Source organism: Echiichthys vipera, assembly GCF_963691815.1.
Source record: "Echiichthys vipera genome assembly, chromosome: 5".
Lineage (NCBI taxonomy): Eukaryota > Metazoa > Chordata > Actinopteri > Perciformes > Trachinidae > Echiichthys > Echiichthys vipera.
The window spans coordinates 18,615,276-18,639,758 of record NC_139830.1 but is presented as its reverse complement, the minus strand read 5'-3'; the positions used below and the strand labels follow the sequence as shown (position 1 = coordinate 18,639,758).

General features: G+C 41.3%; 2 protein-coding genes across 2 annotated transcripts in view; one reads left to right on the top strand and one right to left on the bottom strand.

Moving 5' to 3' along the window:
- Positions 1 to 2,744: 2,744 nt before the first annotated feature.
- Positions 2,745 to 3,791, top strand: c15h3orf80 (chromosome 15 C3orf80 homolog). The gene has a single exon (XM_083913374.1). The coding sequence runs from the start codon at positions 2,873 to 2,875 to the stop codon at positions 3,530 to 3,532; it is 660 nt and encodes a 219-aa protein (XP_083769500.1). The 5' UTR covers positions 2,745 to 2,872; the 3' UTR covers positions 3,533 to 3,791.
- Positions 3,792 to 7,653: 3,862 nt separating this feature from the next.
- The window catches only part of ift80 (intraflagellar transport 80 homolog (Chlamydomonas)), a 40,676-nt gene continuing 23,846 nt past the window's right edge, over positions 7,654 to 24,483 (bottom strand). The window contains exons 9-20 of the mRNA XM_083913714.1: positions 18,935 to 19,114; positions 17,446 to 17,564; positions 16,826 to 16,900; positions 15,681 to 15,844; positions 15,535 to 15,599; positions 13,791 to 13,926; positions 13,502 to 13,649; positions 12,236 to 12,407; positions 9,186 to 9,275; positions 8,830 to 9,002; positions 8,545 to 8,668; positions 7,654 to 8,130 (exon numbers count right to left, since the gene is read on the bottom strand). Coding sequence (XP_083769840.1) covers positions 8,020 to 8,130; positions 8,545 to 8,668; positions 8,830 to 9,002; positions 9,186 to 9,275; positions 12,236 to 12,407; positions 13,502 to 13,649; positions 13,791 to 13,926; positions 15,535 to 15,599; positions 15,681 to 15,844; positions 16,826 to 16,900; positions 17,446 to 17,564; positions 18,935 to 19,114 — 1,557 coding nt within the window. The 3' untranslated portion in view covers positions 7,654 to 8,019. The remainder of the gene's footprint in view (positions 8,131 to 8,544; positions 8,669 to 8,829; positions 9,003 to 9,185; positions 9,276 to 12,235; positions 12,408 to 13,501; positions 13,650 to 13,790; positions 13,927 to 15,534; positions 15,600 to 15,680; positions 15,845 to 16,825; positions 16,901 to 17,445; positions 17,565 to 18,934; positions 19,115 to 24,483) is intronic.

Here is a 24,483-nt window from a genome sequence, read left to right as displayed (position 1 = left end):
TGTTTCATCTCAGTCCTTTTTGTCATCTATACATCAGCCTACCATCATCAAGGACTCACAAGTCTCTGTTTGAGCACAGAAACTCCTCTTTCTGTAAATTCAGAGGGGGAAAAAGAACACTTGACCTTTCCTGTTTCCTATGGGATGTAGTTGGTCTCCAATTGGTTTGATGTGTTTGCTGAAAGCTGCTCCTAGCTGGACGAAGAAGAGAGAAGAGGTGGGGGTTAGAGATAAAGAGAGAATTTATTCAATCAATCTGACTCACACAAGAGCAGCACTTTGTGGTGTATTTTAGTGAAAGAGGGGGAAAAGAGGCAGGATGTGGTGGGATAGAGACGGACGTGAGAAGGAGAAATAGAGAAAGAAAACAATTAAGAGAGGAAAAGAATATCAAAATATGATGAAACTCTTGGATTCACTTTTCCAAATTGAATCCTTGTGATTAATGAAAGAAATAAAAAATGTAGAAATGTCTGAATGTTATGTATTTGCATTTATACTTTCAATTTTTCTACAGTTCTTTGTGATATTATTTTTTATCTGTCTTATTTTGATTTGGCTGTGATTAAAACATCAAATGGTGTCAAGATTTCTTCTATACTGTGGAGCATTTCCTCTACTTCCCAGACACTTTAAAGAGTCAAAGCCGTGATCAAAAATAGAATTTGTTCCCTATAGAAGTCAATAAGAGCCCACTGGGCAGAAGAATAGCAGAAGTGCTGGGAAAGCCCTCGAAAACAAAGGTTTCTCTCAGAGCTTCTCTCCACTGACTATTGATTGTATATTTGTTTATTTGGTTAGAAGGGTGCCCTGGGATCATGTTTCCCTAATTGAGGCAGATTACAGAAAGAAATACGATGCTGCATAAATTAGGTTGCATGATGTTACCCTTCTACTGAATTTCACGTCATAATGCTTCAGTAATTAGATTTGGTGTATTGTGCATTAGGCCTTGTTTAGCAAAGAAAGGAATACAGACTGACTATTAGTGAAAAAGGGTAACATTAAGGCAGGAGGAGGGGGTGAAACGTTCCTGTAATTTAAACATGATTTACACCATGAGGACTTGACAAAAGACTGTCATATTTCATCATTAAGATCCCTATATTTGAAAGATAGTAACAAGCTAAAATTTTTATTATAATTCCTATTCACTCAGGATCCTTTCAGATCCAATAAGGACATACAGCTTTGAAATGACCTTGGTCACTCCATGCAACCACTGTATAAAATGATTCATATGGTCAATGTTTCATTTTTAGTCGAGCAAATTATGCAGACCGGTTTAATTAATCAGTTAATATTCTGCACTTGTAGAGCAGCTTACTGAGCCGTCTGTCATTCTTGGATGTTATCCAAAGAGATATCTTTAGTGTAAATTACCACCTTGGATGAGGAGACTGTCTTTTATATTTGAGATTTAGTTTTATAGTTATGTACTTAAAATGCCACAGACATATGGTCCTCTGGGGTGATGCTAGACTAATGTGAATCCAGACATTCTTCTAATGGGTGCCATTACAAGCCACACTGCAAGAACTAGTCATTTTTTATGAGAGGGGTAGATCTGTTGGCGCCTTATATCAGGGGCAGTCACCCTCACTGGTTGGCACTGTCTTCATGCAGGTTCAGTAATGGTGCAACTCTGATTCAGCCTTTTAGGCAATGTATAATGAAGTGGGGTCTGTGGTACTTACAGGGATCCTTGAGTAGATTTACTCAAGTACTGTTACCGTACTTTGATATAAATTTGACATTCAAAAAACTCAAATACGTGTGTGTGTGCGTGTGCGTGTGTGTGTGAAGTTTGAAGCGACTATAGGAAATGGAGAAAGGAAAGATATTTCATTTGGGTGTAAAACAAACATTACGCAGCTCCACAAAATCAATCTCCTTGATGATCACAAGTTTGAGATTTACTTCTCTGGTTTCTGGATTTGAGAAAGAGAGAGTAGCTCATGTTCACAAATATTGATTGGACTTTCCTAGGTCATGGAAATAACATATTGAATTTCTTAGTGTTTATCACTGTTAAAGATTGAACTGACACATTAACTTGCATCAACAGCAAAATACTACTTACATATTAATGCATGAATAATTATAATCTAATAATCTAGTATAAACAATTACACTTGCAGGGACTACTTTCCTGCACTTAGACTGTTAGTGTTGATCATTTAAATGGATTTTGCTAATAATACTTACATTTTCAGAATTTTGATTGTGATAAAGTATTTCTATATTGCAGTATTACTGCCTTCATTGATGTAAAGCGTCTCAATGCTCCCCCCACCACTGCAGAATAGTGACTTTATATTTCTTACTCTCCCATCTGTGGTTTCCATCCCTCCTACATGTGCAGAATTATCTACTGAATCTTATCAAACATCATAAATCATGGAGCTCATGATGCACATTTATCTTAGAGGGGGTATTGATATAAAATAGTTGGGGTCTCATCATGTCTCTTGGGCAGTTTAGTTCAAGGTAAGGTTGAATGGGACGGTGTCAAATGATGGGGACCGTACCAGTAGGTTCAACTGATATAGAAATTCAAATGATTATAGTGTCTTCACGTAATAATGATGCAGGATTATTCATGATTCTCATCAGTGCTCCCTCCAGACACTGATGTTGCTCCACTCCTATCGCCCATGCAGCAGGTCTTCTCAGCGGGAGGCCACCTGCTGTCCTGCTCCGCGCTGCAGTGAATGGGATGAGAGTATAGTATATGAAAGATAAGTGCACAGCTGGAGAGAGAAAGGGCAGACCTGTAACACCTGAACGGACTTCGGAATTAGCCTACAACATCGCACGCGCGGGAGACGCATCACGCACGTCGCCTTTTCATCCCCGGAAGAGCCTAGAAATGATGCCCCATCTGTCGGGTGGCGGCACGACGACGTGCGGGACCACTGGCACCTTTTTGTCAGCATGTCTGGTCTCCGCTTGTCAAGCCCTCCGGAACTGCGGGGAGGTCCAGTGCGGCGACGGCCACCAGTGCTGTCCGCCCATCGTCACCGGGAACGGCAGCGCCATCTCCACGGTGCGCTGCTGCAAGCTCCCCATCCACGTATTCTTCGACAACGTCGGCTGGTTTACGCGGAAGCTGTCGGGAATCCTGATCCTGTTGCTGCTTTTTGCCATGGGCTACTTCATCCAGCGGATCATCTGCCCACGGCCCCGCCGGAACCCGCACCACGACCGCAGCGAGGAGCCCTCCCTCTTTCACGGACACGCGTCGGCGTCCCAGGACTCCCTGCTGGACCGGTACCCCGAGTACAGCCTCGGGGACTTCGCCTCTCCGAACCTGCCAGCGTACGACGAGGTCAAATATTTGCCCACGTATGAGGAAAGCATGCAGGAGATGCACAGAGACCGGTCCGATGATAACCTGCTGTCTGGAGAGGAGAGGGGCGGCCAGGGCAGGGCGAGAGCGACTGGACCGGGAGCTGGAGATCAGAGACGGGATGTCCTGGAGGTGTCAGGACCGCAACACAGCCCAAGGACGTCTCGGAACTCTGTCTGAGATCGGGCAAAGCCACAGAGACAATCTAACATTCTTATTTTATTATTATCAGGGTAATTATCTTGCAGAGATAAAAACTCAAGTGCAATTATAATCCTGAATGATAAGAATAAAGGGGGAGGCTGAGAAAACGTACGTGTTTTGTAGGATTATAGCGGATTACTCGCCTTTTGTATGCAAATGACCGCTTGGGTTAAGTGAAGGAGATTATCAAGAAAGCGAAGGCGGCTGAAAGTGACGCTCTTTGTGATAGGGACAGCTAATTTGGCGCCGGTACAATCGCATTAAGTTTTTACTTCAGCACTTCAATTTTAAGTGGCACCGTGAGACAGTTTTTCTTCTGTCCAAGTCTCTTCCTTTCTTGGTCTTAAAGCTAAATATTCTGCTGGACCTGAAAGACATGCATTTCTTTTTTATATAGTCTTTGCTGAAATTTGCATCCAAAAGGGTAGATTTTTTCTCTCTCTCAGTAACCTGAAATGTGTGCTGAAGGATGAAGAATATCAATTTTAATAGCCTACTTTCTGCAGCACACTTTTTTTTCAGATTGGCTTCAGAGACAGTTAATTTATATCTTATCAGCATGACAGCAGTATTTTCTCCAACTGGCTCACAAACATAAGTAACACACACTTCACTGGGGGCTGAAGCGTTTTATCAGTGACCTCAGCCATGTGTGATATGCCTACTGCAATTGTGCATTTTTTTTTACAAATGCTCTGATCATAAAGGAGCATTGCTGCCCGATGCTATATGAATTAGTGTCCTCCAGGTACTGAATGCAGTAAAAACAATAACAGATATTGCCACTGGCATACTGATATGGCGGAAACCAAGGTACAAAGTTGTGGTTTGATTATAGCATGTCAGACAAGGTCACAAATGCTGCCCCAAGCTGAACTAACACTGTACAGCTCAGACCATGGAAAAGAAAAGACAAAGGCACGTCCAAAAGGAAACCAAGGTGACACAGTCAGAGACAAGACGAAGCCATTTCTTTGTTCTGGCAGAGTGGTCCTTCAGATCTAATAGTATATTAACTGTCAACCGCCAATTTGTGTTTTGGCCTAATGAGAAAAGAAGTGTCTTTCTTTTGCTTCTCTCACACACACAGACACACAGACAGACAGACACACACACGCGCACACACACATACACGCACACACACACACGCGCCTCATTACATCAGAATTAATGGCCTGTTTACCTTGATTAAAACTAAATGTGTATTTGCCATTGACTGTCCATTAAAATGCCTCATTATGTTGAAATATTGAAAACACTCATTTGTCACTGTCACTTTACCTTGACATTAACCAGGCGTGTAGTAAACACTTGCTATCCTCTCTCAAGCACAGACTTTTAGTCCCAGGTCAAAAGAGAAAAATACAATTACAAAGGGAAATTTGTCACTGAATCATCTGCCAATCTTTATCACAATTACTTATCATTGGTCTTTATCTATAAAATTACATTAAAAAATATGTCCATCATAGGTTCCCACAGCACAGGATAACATTATCAAATTGCTGGTTTTGACTGACAAACAGTTTACCATCACAAAAGGCTTGAAAAACTCACAACTATCCACATTTAAGAGGCTGGTAGCTGTGGATTTTAAACATATTTGAGTAAAAATGACTTAAATAATTGATTCTCAATCTTAACCAATAATCCGAATAGTCTTCAATGCATTTTCTCTAGTTTCCATTACATCAAACACATTTCCCTTCCCATAGCAAACAAAAATACTAAATGATTTACCTGTCTTGATTGGAGGAAAGTATTGTTAGAATATTAACTGTGCAGCTTTATTTACCTATCCTTTCTTTATGGGTTATTTAATTGGGCATCGCCGGGTGTCAGGCTCCCAGTGACCTTGACCTTATTAAATCAACACAACTACCTGCCATCAGAAAGACCAACACATACTGTTAGGACAGTGTAAGAACAGACTTTATATCAAAGCTCTTAATCACCACAATAAGTAAAACTTCCCTTTCTGTCAGGTTTAGCTATTAAAATATAGAAGAGGTTGCTGCTAAAGCATCTGCATTTGCAAACCTAGACCTTGCAATTAGAGACCTTGAGCTCCTCTAATGCTCTTGACACTAAAAGTCTTTAAGTGTGATTGTGGTAGCACATGTAATCCAATACTGCCAGACCATGATTGCAGAGAAAATAGAGAACACTGATGACTTTCCTTTTCAGAGGGATATTTGTGGGTGGTTGGAGTTTGCATTTAAAAGCCTTTAACACACTGATGAGGAAGACGAGGTGGAGGATGTTACCATAAGATGCATGAAACCATATATGAGTGCAACTCAGACAGAGAGGTGTGAATGAGGCACTTCGCACTGTTCTTTATAGTCATTGTAGTTCATCGTGCTCCTTTAAGTTTAAGGTGTAATAGTGGGTTTGGGAGCAAAGGGCATAACCCATATACCCAAACATATAGCTGGGACATCATCTGGAAGGGGAAAGGACAGTGATAAAGTTGGTTTTCTTTTCCTCAAACCCACATTACAAATCCAAACATAGACTGAGACACAGGGACAAATACACAGCATACAGACACACGCATGCATGCACGCACACACACAAGCAACATAAAAATCTGCGCCAATGTTCCAGTTATTCTTTGGCTCACTGGACTAAAGAAAGGATCAACTATAAAGGTCAAATCAATGAGCATTATCCTTCTCATAAATTCTAAATTATATCCAGGAAATGTATTTTTAGGGAAGCTGCGTTGTTTGGCCATCAATCTAATAAATGAGAACATGCAAGTCATTGAATATAGATATACATGTACAGCGATGTGTTTTAATAAAAGCAGTTTGGTATTCTGTGCTTTGTAGTTTCAAAATTATGAAATACTTGCAGTCCTTTTATTGTTCAGTAGATACCACTGAGAGTCAAAACCCGAAAGATAGGCAGTTTAAAAGTCTGGTGTAAAGGGGAGAATAAGGTATGGATACACAACATACTTTAGGTTTTATCAATACATTTTTTTCATTACCAATTTGCAAAAAGCCCTTGTAACATTACTGAGATTAGGCACAGTATGTACCGTGTAGTGAAAAAGGAAGTAAAAATACAACACACAATTAATTTCTATTCTATTTTTCAATGTGTGTGTCCTCTCTCTCTCTCTCTCTCCGGGGTAATGCATGTGTAACCTGACTCGCTGATAAGTCTTTTCATAGATTAATGGTGTTTGGTCCGGATGACTAGTTTATCACACAGTGAGTAGGCTTTAGAAAGCAAGCAGATGGAGGGAGTAAAATATGAGAAAGATAGTGAGTCAGAAGGAGATTTTTGCTAGAAGGGGCTAAAAGCACCTGGTGCTGAGGATAAAAATGCAACATCAAGAGAGAATGGAGCCATTGATAGATTTTCTTCCGACTACCGTTTCTCCCGTTTCATCTGTAGCCACTCACTGTTTCAGGTATTATGCCGATCAATTTCTACTGGATCTGTCCACATCATCATGATGTGGTCTAACAGTAGTTTTTTTGGAGAGCCCTGAGACATATCTTCGCCCCCATTCCTCCCTCCTGGGCCACTCGAGGAGATGGATAGGCTATAATGGTCTGACGATGTACTGGCCTTCTGCCAACCAGGGGGTGGAGCTGCATGGCAAGCAGTTGGTTTCACACCTCAGCAGAAAAGGAAATACAAGAATAGCTCAAAGAGTAGCACATACTGTAGAAATATTGGACTCTAAAATACACATGCACCGAGTGCAAAGCTGAAAAAACATGTCAAAGATACTCTATGACCTTTGTACAAAACGTCAAAACATTAAAGGAATACGAAAAATATGGTCAACAAGTAAAAAGAGGATATCTTGGGTGATTACATACATCAGTTTTATTACCTGAGATAGTTTTTTTTTTTTTTACTTTACTTTACTTTACAGAAGGCAATGTTTTGAATATAAGAACTACAAAAATATCTATCCATATAAAAACACAAAGTCAAACATCACGGACAAAAAAAACAAAAAACAAAGCAATAATTCTGTGAATGACTAAACATATCAAGTTGATTTTGACAAATTGAAAAAGATACCAATCGACATTAAGTTGACACAATGATATCACTGAGAAGCAGATATGACTGAAGGCTATAATGGTGTTGTTGCTGAGAAATATAATCTTTTCAAAAGACGAATCATCCACCCGCAGTAGTGCCATGTATAATGTTGTGCAAATGTTTTTACATTACACAGCGTATTCCACAAGATTGTAACGTAAGAGTCATCGCTCTGTGTCATTCTTCCTGGCCTACTAATCTTGACATCTCCAAATGTTCCCTTTGGTTTTTAATTGAAGTTAATGTACTTGTAACTTATGGTAGCCATTTTATCTGGAGTACAGACATTTTTTATTACTCTGAAGTTGAGCCAACCCACTTAATATTCACCAAATGTCCAAAACACATAGGAATCCATTTCTGGAAAGCGGATGTTTTAGAGGACATTAACGTCGTGAAGCCACGCTGCTCCTCACAGAGGTGTTAGCAGCTTTCTCTCTCTCTTTAGACAACTCCATCTCTATCTTCGCCTGGATTTTCTCCCAGTCCACCTCAACCTGGCAGAAAGACAGAAAGATGAGATGAGGTGAGATTAATTAAGATACTCTATTTTGCTTTGATCAGTGTGGGATTTACAATGTAAAACAGCTATTTAATTAATACTCCTCTAAGATCTCTTGTTATTTCTTGGACAGCAACAACAGAGCATTCCTCAATTTTTTGGTTGAATTCCGCTGCGTCTTTCCAGTGGACAGCAGAGAAAAAGCTGAAGTGACATTAAGTGTTTATCCCCTTCAGAGTTATTTTTTTTTTCTCCACTGGAGGCACTCAGAGTGTATAAGCAGCTGAGCATAAAAAAGCTGATCACCCTTGGTAAACAATTACAACAAGACAGCCTCCACTGCTAAAAAGGCTTCCAGTGCGATCACCGCCCAAATCAATTAATGGAGTGGTGTGCTGTCCTGACATACCCCATCAGCGTACTGCAGGAATCTCTTATTGGTCTCCTTCCTGCCAAATTTCTGTAGGAACTGTCCTCTATAGGCCAACACAGTGTCCACATGGGTCTTGTGTTTGACTGCCAGCTCCAGAGCCCTGGACACAAGATGACAAAATGCAGATAAACATCATTCCTGTATGCATAAACACGCTTCGCCCTAACTCTTACTGTGAACAGAGAACCCCAAAATGACTTATACAGTCCATCTCCGTCTAGCTGTATCTTCAAACACACATTCGCACAGACAGAGTTGTACCTCTCCCAGTTGAAAAGGTCAATGTTGACTCGTATGGCCTGATAGATGAGACCAGCTTGTAACAGTGTGGCTTCAGCCTCCAGGACCTGACCACTGAACATCAGCATGTGGGCCAAAGATGACTCCTTAGATGGCTGCTCCTTAATAAAGTTGATGTACTGCACCCTAGGTAACTGAAAGAAGAGATGGAGAGGATTGTGAATGGCTTTTGAATACTTTTTAATCGGTCTCGTTGACTAATTTCTGTCAAAATCATTGAAGTTCAGTTTATTCAATTGTGTGTATGTACTTGTGTTGGAGGGCCTGGCTGAAAAACGGTGTGTTCCATTGAATTAGCCATTAACTAATGCCCTTACCTCACCAATGGCAGCGTAGGCCATCTCTGCCGTGGTCAACTCCCGGTTGGACATTGCCATTCCAGCAAGACATGCCCACAAAGATTGGTCCTATAGATGTGGGGAGCAGAGGCAGAGAGCATCTTTAACTTACAAAATCTCACCACATGACACAATGGGCCTCATGCAACATCATTCCCTTAACATTTCTCTTAATTTTCTGTTAAGAGAAAAAAAAAAATAACAGAAGTCTACTCCAGATGCACTAAATGTTCTTGACCATCCAACTCTGCTTTCACTCAGGTGTGCTGAACAAGGAATCACACTGATGTCACACTTGATTAGCATATGCTAAAGCCCCCTAAACACCATATAAGGGCAGGTGTTATATCAAAAACATATATTAAAACAAAACAATCTAATATATATTTATGATAATATAAATATAAATATAAATGAATAATACAAATTTGATTATATTATATTTATAATATGTTTTTTTAGTTTATTTATTGTCAAGTGCACAACAATTACAAGAAGCAGTTAAAATTTCGATGATTTTGGGCTTCCTTTGACGATGCTCATTAAATATGTATTAAAAACAAAACACACAAGTAAATGTAAAATGAGAATCTAAGACATAATGGTAGAGTTAAATCATAGGGCTAATATTAACCTTTAAAATATGAATCAAGTAAAGTAAGTAAGTAAACGATGTACAGGTATGTAGTGAATGGAAATGCATTAAATTGCGAATATACAGTATATACCGGTGTGTGTATATATAAATGTATTTATTAGTTTATTCAAACAAACTGTTTGTATTTTATATATTAAAACACACGCAGTTTTGAATAATCTATAAGTAAGTTTATAAGGTAAAGTGACAGTGACAGTGTAATGAGTGAGCTAAAATGTATTTCTTCGTACAATTTTCTCTTTCCTAAGAGCAAAAATTAAAAAACATCGGTTATCCCTGAAACCATCAGGTACTAACAAAATATGAAAAAGTCGTAAATATAAAAAATAAAATTTTGCATATCACAAATGACAGTCAAGCTATTTTTGCACGATTCTAGATATTATCTGAACATATGTAACTTTTATTTAACCTTGTCCTAAATGTTTATGTTCAAAAGTCAGTTCTAGCTAGCAATAATTAAGAATATAACAAAGCATGATGGTAGATTAAAAAAGTAAGAAGTGTGTTTGTGTTTGTGTGTGTGTGTAAGTGTGTGCGCACAAGGACAGGGTGTGATGGTGTCTTTATAGTCCCTGTTAAATCCTGCTCAAATCCTGGCAGGCCTCATTATAGTCATGAGCCATTAAGAAAACATTCATGACACACACTACAAACAAACAATCATAGACATTTGCCGCACACATCAATGAATGTAAACAAATGTGTCACTGCTTTATTCTGCACAGCTGCATTCATTAAAATGAAGCCTTAACCACCAATTGGTCAATACTCTTTGAACAAACTTGACACTGGAGTCTCCACTCTGTAATTCCCCCCTTTTAATCAGTGCCCATTACAATGACAGCTCTAATATTGGAAACCACTCCTAAAAAAAAAAATAACGCTGTCAGCCACTGCCTGAGGTCACAAACTTGATACAAATAGTTGAAGCCATATCACAAATATTCTTATAGTGCCTGTATCATAGTTGGATTGTGTGATATGTATGTTTGTTTGTGTGTTTGCCTGTAAACTATAACATGTGTCAACGCCTATCAGGTCAGGGCTTACTGACAATGACTGTGATGCTGGGAAAAGCCGTGCTGCCACCAAACTCTTACCAGAAGTGGAGGGGGGAGGGGTCGAGGAAAATTTTTAAACCCAGTGCCTCTCTCTCCGTCCCTTCTTCTACTAGCCGTCCATTTCCCCAGGATTGTGGTTATTGCATCACCGCCCAGGCAAAGACACAGTCCAAGTAAGTGTGTGTGTGTGTGTGTATGTGTGTGTGTGTATATGTATGTGGAGAGTTTACACATGCATAATAGTGGAGTGTGTATTTATGACTGAGGTCTATGGAGGCTAAATCCGGTAAATGGTGTCACCAGGCTAATTGAAGGCTAATTAAAGCCTGCTGGTCTGGTCCCGTAAACCTGCCTACTACCTTCTCATTTTAGACTCCCTCTCTTCCATGTATACATACATACATGCATGTGTGTGCGTGACACACACCACAGGAACCTGGACTGGGCCATAGCCCTTGACTGGAGGATGTGTCACACTATGTTGAGGTCAATTATACAAATACAAATGCAAAGTAGAAGACATTTTGTTATCGATGCTAAGACATGATGCACACTGTAACTTTGTTTGCATATCTTAGGGCGCACTCACACTGTCCATCCGTACCGTGCCCCGTGCTTTAGGGTACTTGTCCTCCCCTTCCTCTCCCCCCGCGGGCGAGGCCCGTTTGTACTCACACTACCTGGGCCTCGGCGGAATGCTTCTTGCCTGCCTATACGACATCCCGCCGTAACATGTCACACGCATTGATTGACGTCATCGCGATGCGATGCTTTGTTTACAAATCTTTTCATAGACCTCTGAGTGTTTGTGCGTCTTGTCCAACTGTTTTTGAATATTTTCTTCTGACCAAATCTGCAGTAAACACTCCCCCTCCACATCACAACGGGAACCGTTCGCCGCCATTGTTTTAAATGTCCGCGCATGGTCCGTCCTTCTTTTTTTCTATGTCCGAACAGGCGCACATAAAATTACGTCAGAACGTAGGCCTCGTGCTCGTACACGTGCGCACGCTTGTGCTTGTACATGTGCAAACATGCTTTACAAAAGCCCACCTCTCCCAAACTGTCCGTGGCCGGCAAGCGTACTGCGCCTAGGCGTGGTACGGTTGCACTCACACTGGTCAAACAAACTACACTTTAGCCGTGAAATGTGCTCAGGCACGGTACAGATGGACAGTGTGAGTGGGCCCTAACATGTAAAGAAATATTTCAAGTAAGTATACCAACACTAAGACCTGATAGAAGAATGATGTCACAGCAGCTTGACATTTTTTGCAGTGGTACATAGAGATAAGTTGGTATCTTACCTTTGCAAAGCGGCACAGACGCAGCGCATCTTCCCAGCGTGCAGAGGTGCTGTATTCGTGCAGGAGGGCCGGGTAGGGAGGTACACTGTTGTACACCAATGAACCGTCCCCTTGGCGTAATGTCACCTTGGTGCCAACATAGCTCAGAATGTGGGGTGCAAGGCTGAACTCACTTCGGAGGGGACAAATACACACAGACACACACAGACATACATATATATATATCAGACTTAGGACAAATATATGTAACAACATCCTCAAAGTTTGGTTCTCACAGAAAAGTTTGCAAGTATTGATAATTGTGTGTGTAAGAAAAATTATGTGGGAAACAAGACTGACAATAATGTTCAATAATATATATAAATATAGGGTGATGCAAGGATGATAGATACTACAATCAACTTATTGACCATGCATTTTTTTTCAAGTTTGCGTGTGTGTGTGTGTCTGTGTGTGTGTGTGTCATCAGAATTTTTAATACAAAGAGCAATTTGTGGAAGCACACCATGACAGTACTGCATTTGTAACTTGCACTGTACTTGGTCTAACCTGTATTCAGTCACAAATATCCTAAAAACCCAGACACATTCGTAAAAATGGAGCCTTTGTATTTATTTATTTATTAGCTCTTTCCACTTGGTATCTGGTGTTTCCCATGTGTACTTTGCATAAAAACAAACTTTAATGACTGCCATAATAAAAATCTGGCTGCTGGAGCACTAAAAGTGTAAAAGTAAAACAAAGGGAAAACAAACTAAAAAACTGAAAAATAGCAACTCAATTTGAAGTTGTGTGAATGTAAGCAACCCGCAACTTGATCCTATTTAGAGCAGATGTATTATGTCTGAAAAAGTATGACACAGAATTGGAAGTGTAAAAAAAGAACAACAACAGACCATAAACCAATGTAAGAAAACATAAAGCACAAATAAAAACAAAAAAACTGTGCAAACCAAAATGTTAAGATTAGACAAAAGTACTCCAGGTCCGCCTGTGTAGACAGTGCAGGCACTCTGCCTTAGCACCTCCTGTACTGGCTGAAGCTGAGGACTTTCGGGCAGGAAGCATTGTGCAGTCTGACAGCTGCTGGCAAAAAAGAGTGACTAAAGCGCTATGTGTTATACCTTGGGGAAAGAGCTGGAAGGTGCAAAAGAAGCTGCTTCTATCTCTCTACTTAGCTCTTATTTTCCTCTCCAGTGAACAGTATCAGCCGTTTATGATAAAACGACAGTGAATATGTTAGAGAAAAGGACTGCAAATGACTACCTGCCATCCTTTGTGTACAGTGTTTTCGGCAGCAGTTCCTTGTCAATGAAGACAGCACTCGGGTAGTACCACACTGTGAACTGGTTGTCTTGGATTCCACACAGGATGTTAGCAGCATCATTCCATGCCATACTGTGAACCATGCTACCTACAGGACAGGACAGAACACACACACACACACACAAACACACTTCAAGTTCATTGTTCACTTGTGTGAAAAACAAAACAGTCACTACGCATCTTGCCAAGTGAGTTCCCTCTTGCCTGCCTGTCTGTCTGTCTGTCTCACCAATTTTGCAGATTTTGGGTTCTCGCCCAAGATGACGCACAGAGGTCAAGTAAAGGTCACGGTTTTTGTCTATCAGGGCGATCTTCCTTTCAATGGATTGGCCACACTGGTCCAGAGCAATCTCCACCACCTCCAGCTACATATGAATAATGACACACACACACAAACACACACACACACACAGTGCAAAGGTAAGAGGGAACAATTGAGTGAATGATCTGGAAAAGAAAGGAAAAGGAAAATGGGGGTGAGGGGTGGGGGGCAGTTTGTGCCTTGATCCAACAGGCTTTCTGCCAAGTGTGCGTGTATATGTGAGGGATAGAGAGACATTGAGCTGGTATATGTATGTGTCAGCGAGTGTGTGTTTGTGTGTGTGCGCGTGTGTGTGTGTGTGTGTGTGTGTGTGTGTGTACGTGTGTGTGTGTTTGGCCAGAGCCAGCTGGCTTCAGTGCAGTATCTTGGAGCTGTGGAGTACTGGCAGACAAAGCCATGCTGACAAACGGTAACTACTGCTACCTCCACTTCTTTTCCTTCTTTTTGTCTCTTTCCCTCTTAGTCTGACTCCAAAGCCCTTCCCCCAATCTCCTCTTGTGTCTTTATTGTCTCTCTCCCCTCTGGATATGGTGTAGTGTATTTCTTTTTTTTTTTAAGCACAGACACTCACTCTGAAAAGACTCTTTTCCCTTCAGCTGGGTCTACTTAGACGAAGACTGGCCTGTTGAATCATCAGGGCAAAAAAGAAATAGCCACTACCTTTGGCTAAAGCTTAAAGGTTGCAGGCAAAAAAGCCAGCCTCCTCACCTTTTGATTAAATGTAGACGACGTGGAAAATAAGTAGCAGCATCCACCTTATAGTACAGACTGGCTCTAGCTAGCTCAAGTTTTATAGAACAAAAATGTAGGGAAAAATTAAAGTTTGCAGCCCTGATTGATCCACACAACCTCTTATACATTACCTCCACGTTGGAAAGACACATTTATGAGGAGGCCATATGGCCTTCCACCTCTACATCCATCTCAGACATTGGATTAAAAAAAAGCAGATCTTTTTGGGATGATTTATGTTCATCGCTAACTATCTTACCACATGTTTACTCTGTGCTGCAGTAGCTGTTTCTATGGTGAAAATGATCAAGAGCTTTGACGCTAATTTACCAGTTTGATCATTCAGGTTATGAAGTTATTAACATTATTTGCACTCTTCACAATCATTTTTTTTTTAAATCGCCAAACCAGCTGATTTTTGGAATGTTGAATCTGATTTATAAATGTAATGAAACACATCTTTCACCAAACAAGGTAAGATATAATACATTTTTAACTGATAATATAATTTGGAATAATTTGCTTGTTTCAAAATAATGAGTCCATGACCAATTGGGTCTTCACTGTGCATGAAGTCATACTATACACACGTCTTAAACAGGCACACTCAGGCAGATTCTATTACAATATCATATTGTTTAAACGCATAATATAACAAAACCAACACATTTTGACCAGTCACCGTGACTATTATAAAAGTAACATGACCAGATGATCCCAGCACTGTGCAGGAGAACTGATCTTGTGGCGATTTCTGTCAATCCTTCACGCTACACGCAAAATGACGAAATTGGTCAGATTTTTGGTCAAATCCCACTTTCGGTGTAGACAAAAAGTGAATAAAAAAAATCAACAGGGTCAGAGCACTTCCTTGGTGCTGAAAAACATATGGTATATATAAGGGTAAAGGATTACCCACCTTGTGAGTCAAGGGCTTGCCATCGCCAAGGGCTTTCCCGGTCAGGGAGTCGAAGAGAAGGATGACTGTCGAGGAGAAAGGAAAAAGAATATAATAAATGCCAATCCCATTTATAAAATTTAAAGTGGTGATAGAAGTCCCCTCACCTTTTTCATCACTCCTGTCTCGGATGGCGATGGTGTCGTTACTAAGGGAGACAGCCTGGGCATTTAGGATGTCAGCTCTCATACCAGGGAACTTGGGGGAGGATATCAATCGACCCTCATAGGAGAATGTGTACAAACCTGCTCCATCCACTAGCAGAAAATGTCTGAGTGGGGGAGACATGAGGATACAGTGGATGAGAGTAAGTTTACTCTATATATGGCTGGGCTATAAAGGCCCAAATTTTCTTTCCTGATTTAGGTCATTTCATATCTTGATAATGATATGCATATGATATAGCGTGTTTACTGGTACTTTAATTCAATTTAATTTTTTCATTCATATTAACAACTTCAATGCAACTTAACATAATGTGCAAGGATCGGAACATAAAGGGTTGCCCAAATGACCAAGTATTGCTTCAGCTGCCGGTTTTTCAAAATTGTGACAGAAACAATATAGTAAAAATATATAAAAAACATTTCTATATTATTTTGAAGATTATATACGTTATTATGTATCACAAAACCCCAAAATGTTTTTTTCACTATATCGATTTAATAAAAAGATGAAAAATAATGACACTATCACCCAAACCCAACTGTATATATATGATTTTATATGTGGGTGAGTGTGGTAACATGGAGAGGGAAGAAGGGGACTAAGTAAGGAGATATGATAGATGGTAAACAGTAACAGAATGAAGAGTCTATAACAGTTAATAAACTGACACAAGCAGGTCATTTAGATATGTAATGGACATTAACACAGCATTGACTTACTCAGCAAGACTCATCAAACTCCACTGTGATTTCAGAATGGCCAATAATCTATTTAGCTATATGCTGAGTGGCAGGGACACTGCACTGGAGTTTTGCACAAGAGCTACTCCATATTAATCTAATTTCCCCCAGTGGTTTCACTCTCAGCCTTATTGTATGACTGGCTGATCTACGGCACAGACCCTGTGTGTGTGTGTGTGTGTGTGTGTGTGTGTGTGTGTGTGTGTGTGTGTGTGTGTCTTTTCGGTTGACTGGCTGCTCAATGAGTGGTCAGTGTGGAGCAATGACGCATTAGAGAAGGTGATAGGCGATCCAACAGCCTGTTCACCCTCTTGTTGCACTGCTCCTAGAATAGAGACACTCACTTCTCTGCCTGCAGGATGAGGCTCACTGTTCCTTCCTTTAGGTCGAAGATGAGTGGAGTGTTCCAGTTTCTTGAGCTGGAACAGATATACAGCACAAACACAGACAGCAAAATTTATGAAAACTCGGACATTTAAGAAGAAAATGCTACCACTGGTGCAGAGGTGATTAAAGAAATGAGACCAAGAGCAGGAAGAAAAATAAAAAGAAAGGAGTAGATAGATATAATACAGATTGATAGAGCATGAAGAGTACACACAATGAACCACGATACAAATACACAGATGCCCTCTGATAACATTAGCCTAGTAAGAATCTGCATTTTAGTAAAATGTATTTTTTTCATTCCCCCTTACAGGGCCACTTAGCTTAGTTTTTCTTTGACAAGATTTTGGGAGCAAATTTTGGAGGTTTATCTAGCTCCACGGCATTGGACTCTCAGTATATTTTAGTTGGATCTAAAGATTATCCTCAGGATTTGGTCAAAAGATGTAAAAGACGAGCGTGTTGCACAAAACCCTGACGTGTGAGGAAAATTCTTAAAACATAGCATGAGACTTTTTCAGTCCAGTTTGTACCGGGGTGATCGAGGAGAAAAGCAAAGAAGGAGTGGACTACTGACTTGTAGACATAGCACTGAAGGGATGTGGCGACCACTAGGTGACCGTATGCCAAAGAGGTTTTGATGACTCGATCTCGAAACTCCAGTACGTCCACCGCATCGTTCATCACATTCCTCACCTGAGGAATGGCAAAAGGAAGAGTAAAGTAAAGAGTAGAAATGAATACATCTCTCAGAAATGACTGAACAGGCATAAACTTTATCCCAGTGAACAAACAATTTACATTTAAACACGCAAACACAAAGAAGAGACACTGGTTTCACTAACGGGTGAAAACAGTCACTTACGCATTAGAGCGTATTTATGCTTAATATATACAGGAAACAGTCTACAGTATGCCCAAGTATATGTAGGGCAACTGTGGTGTGGAGAAAGCAGTTTTTACTGTTTTAAGTGTGTGCGTGCGGTGGTTGGTAGTCATTTTTTCACCTGCATAGATAAATACTTCCCTCCAGCTCTCTCTCAGTGAATGAATGAAAAGGTCTTTTCCAGCACCAGGTGAGAGGTGGGGTTATTTTTACAGCTTTACAAATCTTCCTCCTCTGCTCACTCCAGCAAGCCAAATTTACATGCAACACAACCAGGAATAAAAAACATTTGACCGCAAGGTGGTAAATTTAGCTGGCTGATTCACAAACTACTGGCAGATGTGCACTTTTAAAAAAGGACTGCGAGGAGGAGAGGGGGAGGAGGGAGACAGAAGTGCGCCTGCAAGGCTGAAAATAAATGGCTGATGACCCGACTTTGTTTGGTTTACACAAACTGCGTTCGGTAAAGATGTCTATAGCAAATGAGTGCACGTGTGTAGGAACACATGCATGTGCGTGACCTTATTTCTGTAGGTGTGAGCGTGTATCCCTGTCTGAAAGTATATAAGTGTGAATGTATACGTATGTTTGGGTTTGTTAACTGCATGTAAACGCTACCTTGTGGTTAGCGTGAGTTTAAACAGCAGAGCAAGAGAGGCAGCTAGACAGGCTGGTCATTGTCATTGCAGGGCTGCAGACTGGCACACTGGAAAGGGTCCTACTTCAATATATGGCCACTACTCATCAAGGCCTGGGAAGCATTTGTTTCTCTACATAGCATATTCCCTCACCTCTGCCCATGGCACTGCAGTACTTTTCAATTCTCTTTCTAATGCTGACATAACTTAGTTTGGTTCTGTTAATGTTTAAGAATCTATAATCTTTCCTCACAGACATGCTGATTTTCAGTGATATGTGGTTGAAAACCCTTAACCCTTGAAGGTGGGCTTCCAGGATGATTCTTCATCTAGCTGTGCCATCTAAATTAGTTTCTCTTTCTGTCGGTTTCATTGCTTCGTGTTATCTTGTTTGTCTTTTGTCACATATTTCTTCCCCTTGTTTCATCAAATAAACTAAAACTGGATAATGACACGAATCACTGTGTAGACAAGACTAAATTGATTTTCTTTAAGGTTAAAGCATAAAGGTGGATCTGTGTCTGTGCTGCCCTCCCATTTACCTGCATCGTCCGCCTCTTGATAAGGGTGATCACAAAGTTCTTCCACTCCCAATGCTGTTCCACCACATGGGCAAAGATGACATGCCCATTGCCGCAGGCCCCAGCCAGCTGGGTGCCATCTGCAGACCAGGCCAAGCTGAACACACTGCCTGTGTTGGGCTTCTCCAATGCGTAGGACCACTGGAGGGAAGGGACCAGGGGAAAGGGAAAACAATATGGTTAATGGCTACAGATATTTATCTACAATCTTAAACAATTACCTGGAGGGCAGCTTAGGAATTACAAACAATGAGAAGTTCAAAGAAGACAAGTGGTGAGAGTCAGGAGTCGTGTATCAGTGAGTGCGTATACACATAATGTAAACTCTGCTAGAAAGACAGGGGCCCAGTCAGTCAGTCATTGGGCTGTGTTGAACTGTGAGACACTGAAGTAGCGCTCGGCCCTGCCAAGTCCAGCACTCGTGCTCGTAAACATATGCTCTGCTATCCTCATCTATTACATACACGGGGGGCAGGAGGACAGGGAGGGAAAGGGAGGGCTTATATACGAGCCCCCAAACTGAAGCCAAATGCTGATTAACAAGACCTCTCCCTTCTTTTTTTTTTTTACAGCAAAGGTTTGAAAGAGGTACAGCTTCGGTTGGGGTTGGGGAGCTTACAGTAGAAAGAGGAGCTTTTTTTCATCAGTGATGGTGAAAGACACAACAGAGATGTGCGTCCCTACAGAATCTAAGACAAGAACACTTCTCTCATCTTTCCCCGTTTCCCCGAGCTATCCCTTTTTTGTTTGTAATCCCTTCATTTTTTTCTCAGTTTCCAGTCCTCTTTCTGTCTACCTTTACTGCCTTTCAACACTCCTGTCCCTCCAGTCTTCTGTGAACAAAAAACACATTCAACACGAATCAGTTGAGACAGTCTGGATCCACCAACAGGTTTTCCGATTAGCAGACACTAAATATGTTTCTATCTCCTCCAAATACAATTTGTTGGGGTTCAGTATGCACACCTGGAAACATTCTATTTCTGTTGTTAACGACTGCTTGATGTCTCACAATACCCCCTTCTACCACCACTGTACCACCTTTCTCATCCTACCCCAACCCTCTGACCTCACTCTTGCCTTAAACGCAAGTGGCTGACTGATTGGAGTCAGCTGTGATCTCCCACACAAATACATGCATTCACACTGTAAACTGCTTACGCAGGGAGAAAAGTGCTAATGTTAGCCTAGCATTGCCTGCGATGCAGAAACAAGTGTGGTGCAGCGGGGCCAAGTGCTGCGGTGAAGTTTGGGGGAAAAAAGCCTCAGTGTGTTCGCTGCCTTGTACACATGCAGCTGCAGGATGTGAGGTAACAGTCAGCAGGCTACAGGCATTTTGCGTGGAGCGCACGCGCGCACACACACACACACACACACACACACACACACACACACACACACACACACACACACACACACACACACACACACACACACACACACACACACACACACACACACACACACACACACACACACACACACACACACACACACACACACACACACACACACACACACACACACACACACACACACACACACACACACACACACACACACACACACACACAAACTCAGTTCTATTTTAATTTCTATTTAACTACATTCTCCTCCTTTCTCTGTTTGTATACGAATAACCTTTACATGTGCTTTGTTCCTAACCTGAGAGATTCCAAACATCTATTCTTCAACTAACATCTTGAGATGGTCCATTCTGTGTTAAAGCACCCCAAGGGGGAAGGAGAGGGGAGGGATAGAGGAGAGAGGGATAGATAGGTGGAGGGTCAGAGATGCCACTAAATGTATACACCAGACTGTAATCGAGCAGGACATATGATATCGGCCCGAGGAGCACTGCTGGATCCGTGCTTACCTAATGCTTTTAACACATTGAGCTATTTGATTCCATCTAGAGCCAGCCGGCAAACCAGCAAGCGAGAACTTTTGTGTTTGTGTGGGAAGAGGGGGTTGGCTTTGTGTATGCACACACACGTGTCTGTGAGTATATTGTTTTAATGTGTGTGAGAGAAGGCATAGATGATATGAAGACAGTGTAAATACAGTAATTGCAAACCTAAAAGAAAAACTCTTTAGTGTCAAGTGTCTGTTTTACAGGTGTGTGTGTGTGTGTGTGTGTGTGTGTGGTACAAAAGTCTCTACATCTCTCTCGCCTTGATCTACCTTTCTTTCACTTGTTCCTCTCTCTACACTGGTGAAGAGTTTAGATGTTCTGACAGCTGGCTGTCTAACAAGAAATTGGTCAGGAGAATAACTGTATCATGAAGTCCTTCAATAAAAAAGAGAGACAACAAGAGAATCATCTAGTAGTTGTAGGACTAGCACATCCTATATACTTTGCTTGGTCTGAGCAGATTGAAATTCTGCTTTTTCCCATATAACTCTCCATTATTTATAATTTTGTTTTGTCCAAGTATTGCATTTGTGTTTCGCTGGAAGTCATTCGGCCAATCGGTGTGTTGTGAGGAGCTACTGGCAGTTGGGATGGGAGGGGGTGACAACGACACGAGAGGCAACCGCTTGTTCAAAAGAACACTGGCAGATTCTTAAGAGGTTAGCTTGAATGCTAAAATAGCGTTAGTTTTATCAGAACTGGATAGTTTTTCTTTGTTCCTTCATTGAGAGAAGAGAACGGCACTGAAGGCTTTTCTAGATGGAAAACCTGTTTTTGCTCTTCTCCAAACTGACGTTGGTGGGAGTTTGATGGACAGATTGTTCATCCAATCACTGGCCAGGTATGTTTTGAAAGTGTCTGCCCTTTACCAGTCAGTTTTCCAATGAAGCATTCCAAGATGGTTCTGTGAAACAAACCACCTGACGAGTCAGATTAGCAAAATAGGTGGTGCAGGGGAGAATGGACTATTACGAGGATAGGAGAAATGAAAGAGACAGGGAAAGGGGAGAGCAGCAGAGGGGAGGTGAATCAGCCAGTCATTTGCAGTAGATTTGGCAACTGGTATTATTGCAGCCAAAAGGGGTGGAACTCTACTGGATACTGATAACACTACTTGACAAGAGTGGAAGGAGATTCAAGATTAGTGCAGACAGATGTTATACAGCAAGTCGAAAGACCAAGCAAACATGAAGAAAGAGTCTATAAAGGCCAAAATTAAGATTTAGGAGGGGCTGTAGAAAGCGAGTCTGGGCCTTCATCTAGCTCAAGACCACACTCTCTGGTCACTGAACCCTGCCTGTCCATAATGGGCAGCTTTGTGGCCAGGGAGAAGGTGGCAGACATGACGTGTAGTTCTCAGCTGAGCTCTGTGGGGGAGAGGGGGAGACCCATCAAACGTACAATGAGCTTATACACGCAGACTATGTACAGTACGTACATACAGCAGCTATGTATGTCTGTGCATGTAAGCCTAGGTACACCCTAAAATTCAGACAGAAACACACACCCCCACGAATGTACTTATGTCAAAGACATGGCAGGAGACTTGGGCTGGTAGTCTAACATTTGTGATGATCACTTTGAGCACCAAGCAAAAACACCCACACATGCATCCTGTGTGTGTTGACATGTGTGTGTTGATGTGACTCAGACGCACAGACGTTAGTTGCGTGTAGGTGACAAACCCTGGAATGCTGAACTGGTACAGTAAAATGACCCTGTCTGACGCTGTAGTAGCGCACAGAATAATTTGATAATGTTGCTCTACCATTTACCATTCCTTTACTAATATTTGGCTGAAATAATAAAATATTATCTTGCAACCTGGGTATACAGGGTACTTTCTCATAATATGAATAATAAGTAACTGCAATTGGCCTCCTAACCACCAGGGTGACCCTGTGCAGCAGTGTTTTTTTGTAGGGCCATTTGCTTTTAAAGAGAAAAGCTCAAGTCAATGACATAATAACATAATACAAGACAGTTTAGCTTGTCACTGACAGAGGGCAGGGGGCACGAGAATTAAATCTGGCGTGGTCCAGTGGTGATGACATCGAGCGTCAACCACCCAACGGCAGAAGATGATGTGTTCATACCACTCTGGAGCGGAAATACAGAAAGAGAAAAAAAATAGGCTGAACATACTGGCAAGAATTGATATATCTACATCGACTAAAGGCCCTTACACATGATACGCGGTAAAAATGCTTTGCGCCGGCAGTTTCATTCATTTCTTATGGAGGAGGTGGCCTCTCTACCGCTGACCAATACAGCAATTCTCCTTTAGTTTAATAGAAAGAGGAGCATCTGTATATTTGATATGCTGAATCATACCTTTGGGATTTCTAGACTGTAATACCTTAATACTCCCTAAGCCTACTGCACAAACCAACTTCGAACCACTCATCCTCCTTCCAGTGCGCCACCAGTAGATAATAAAGTATGTACGGTCATTCATTTCATTATTAAAATGACTGGGGGTCTTAAGGCTGTAGCCAACGGAGTGGTTGTTTGGGTTTGGGGGGGGCTAAGGGTAAATTGTTGCTTAGAGCCCCGAAATGAGTAGGAATGGCCCTGCCACCATGGGCCCACAAAGACATGCTGGCAATTCTGAAGACAATGGCACATTTGCATACACACGTACATGCAAGATCCCAACAAACACAGCCAATCTATGAACACACAGCCTCTTCAGAGCCTCTTTAAGGAGTGTGCTCGCCCCCTCCCTCCTCCATTCCTCCTGCTCACTCTCTCTGCATTTTTCAACATATGTTTACCATTAAGACTGGCAGGTGTTGTGGGCCTGCCCCTTCTCTCTATTGTTGCCCTGCAGCCACAGCCAACATGGGGAGGCCTGCAAAAAGGTTACGTTTAAAAAAAAAGAGCTCAAAGGCAAGGACGTTCATATTCTAAGAACCCCCAAAAGATACAACCCAAACTTGCTTCTAAAGGCACCCTCTGCCTCATAGTTTTTATGTGCTCTTTACTTGTTTTTTGCCTTTAAAAAAAAAAAAAAAAGAAATTACCCCACAAGTTGTGAAATAGTCATTCCCTGTAGGCTTGAAAGGTGGCTGCGGAAAGTCAGAAGTTGTATTCTTCCACAGGACAGCAGCTGTGTTCAGCTTGAATTCTCTTGGTTACCATGCATTCCAATAATGACAACTTTTCATGGCAGAAAAAAAAAGCATATAAAGGGTAAAAGTATCAAGTTTGTATTTTGCATGGTTAGCTTGTTCTGGTTGTCACAAGCAACTTAATTTGCAAACTACAAATGGAAGCTGTGTATTTAGACATATTTTGGCTAGCAAAAGTGTGGATTTACTCCTGGAGTGGTTCGAGAAGTTTCTATGGACATTTTAATACTTTCTCTACCATGTCAATAATTAGTAGAATCTATTTTAAGTGACGTGATACATCCCTCTGCCAATATTCTCCTCCTTTTACATCTACCTTCAAAGCCTACAGTGTGTGAGTATTTAATACATCTGATTTTTAGTGGAGCACAACTTCAACTATGCCTTATTTGGCCTGGTATATGAAACACTGACTGAAACAACACACGGAACAAGCTAAAGCTATCTTGAAATCAAAGCAC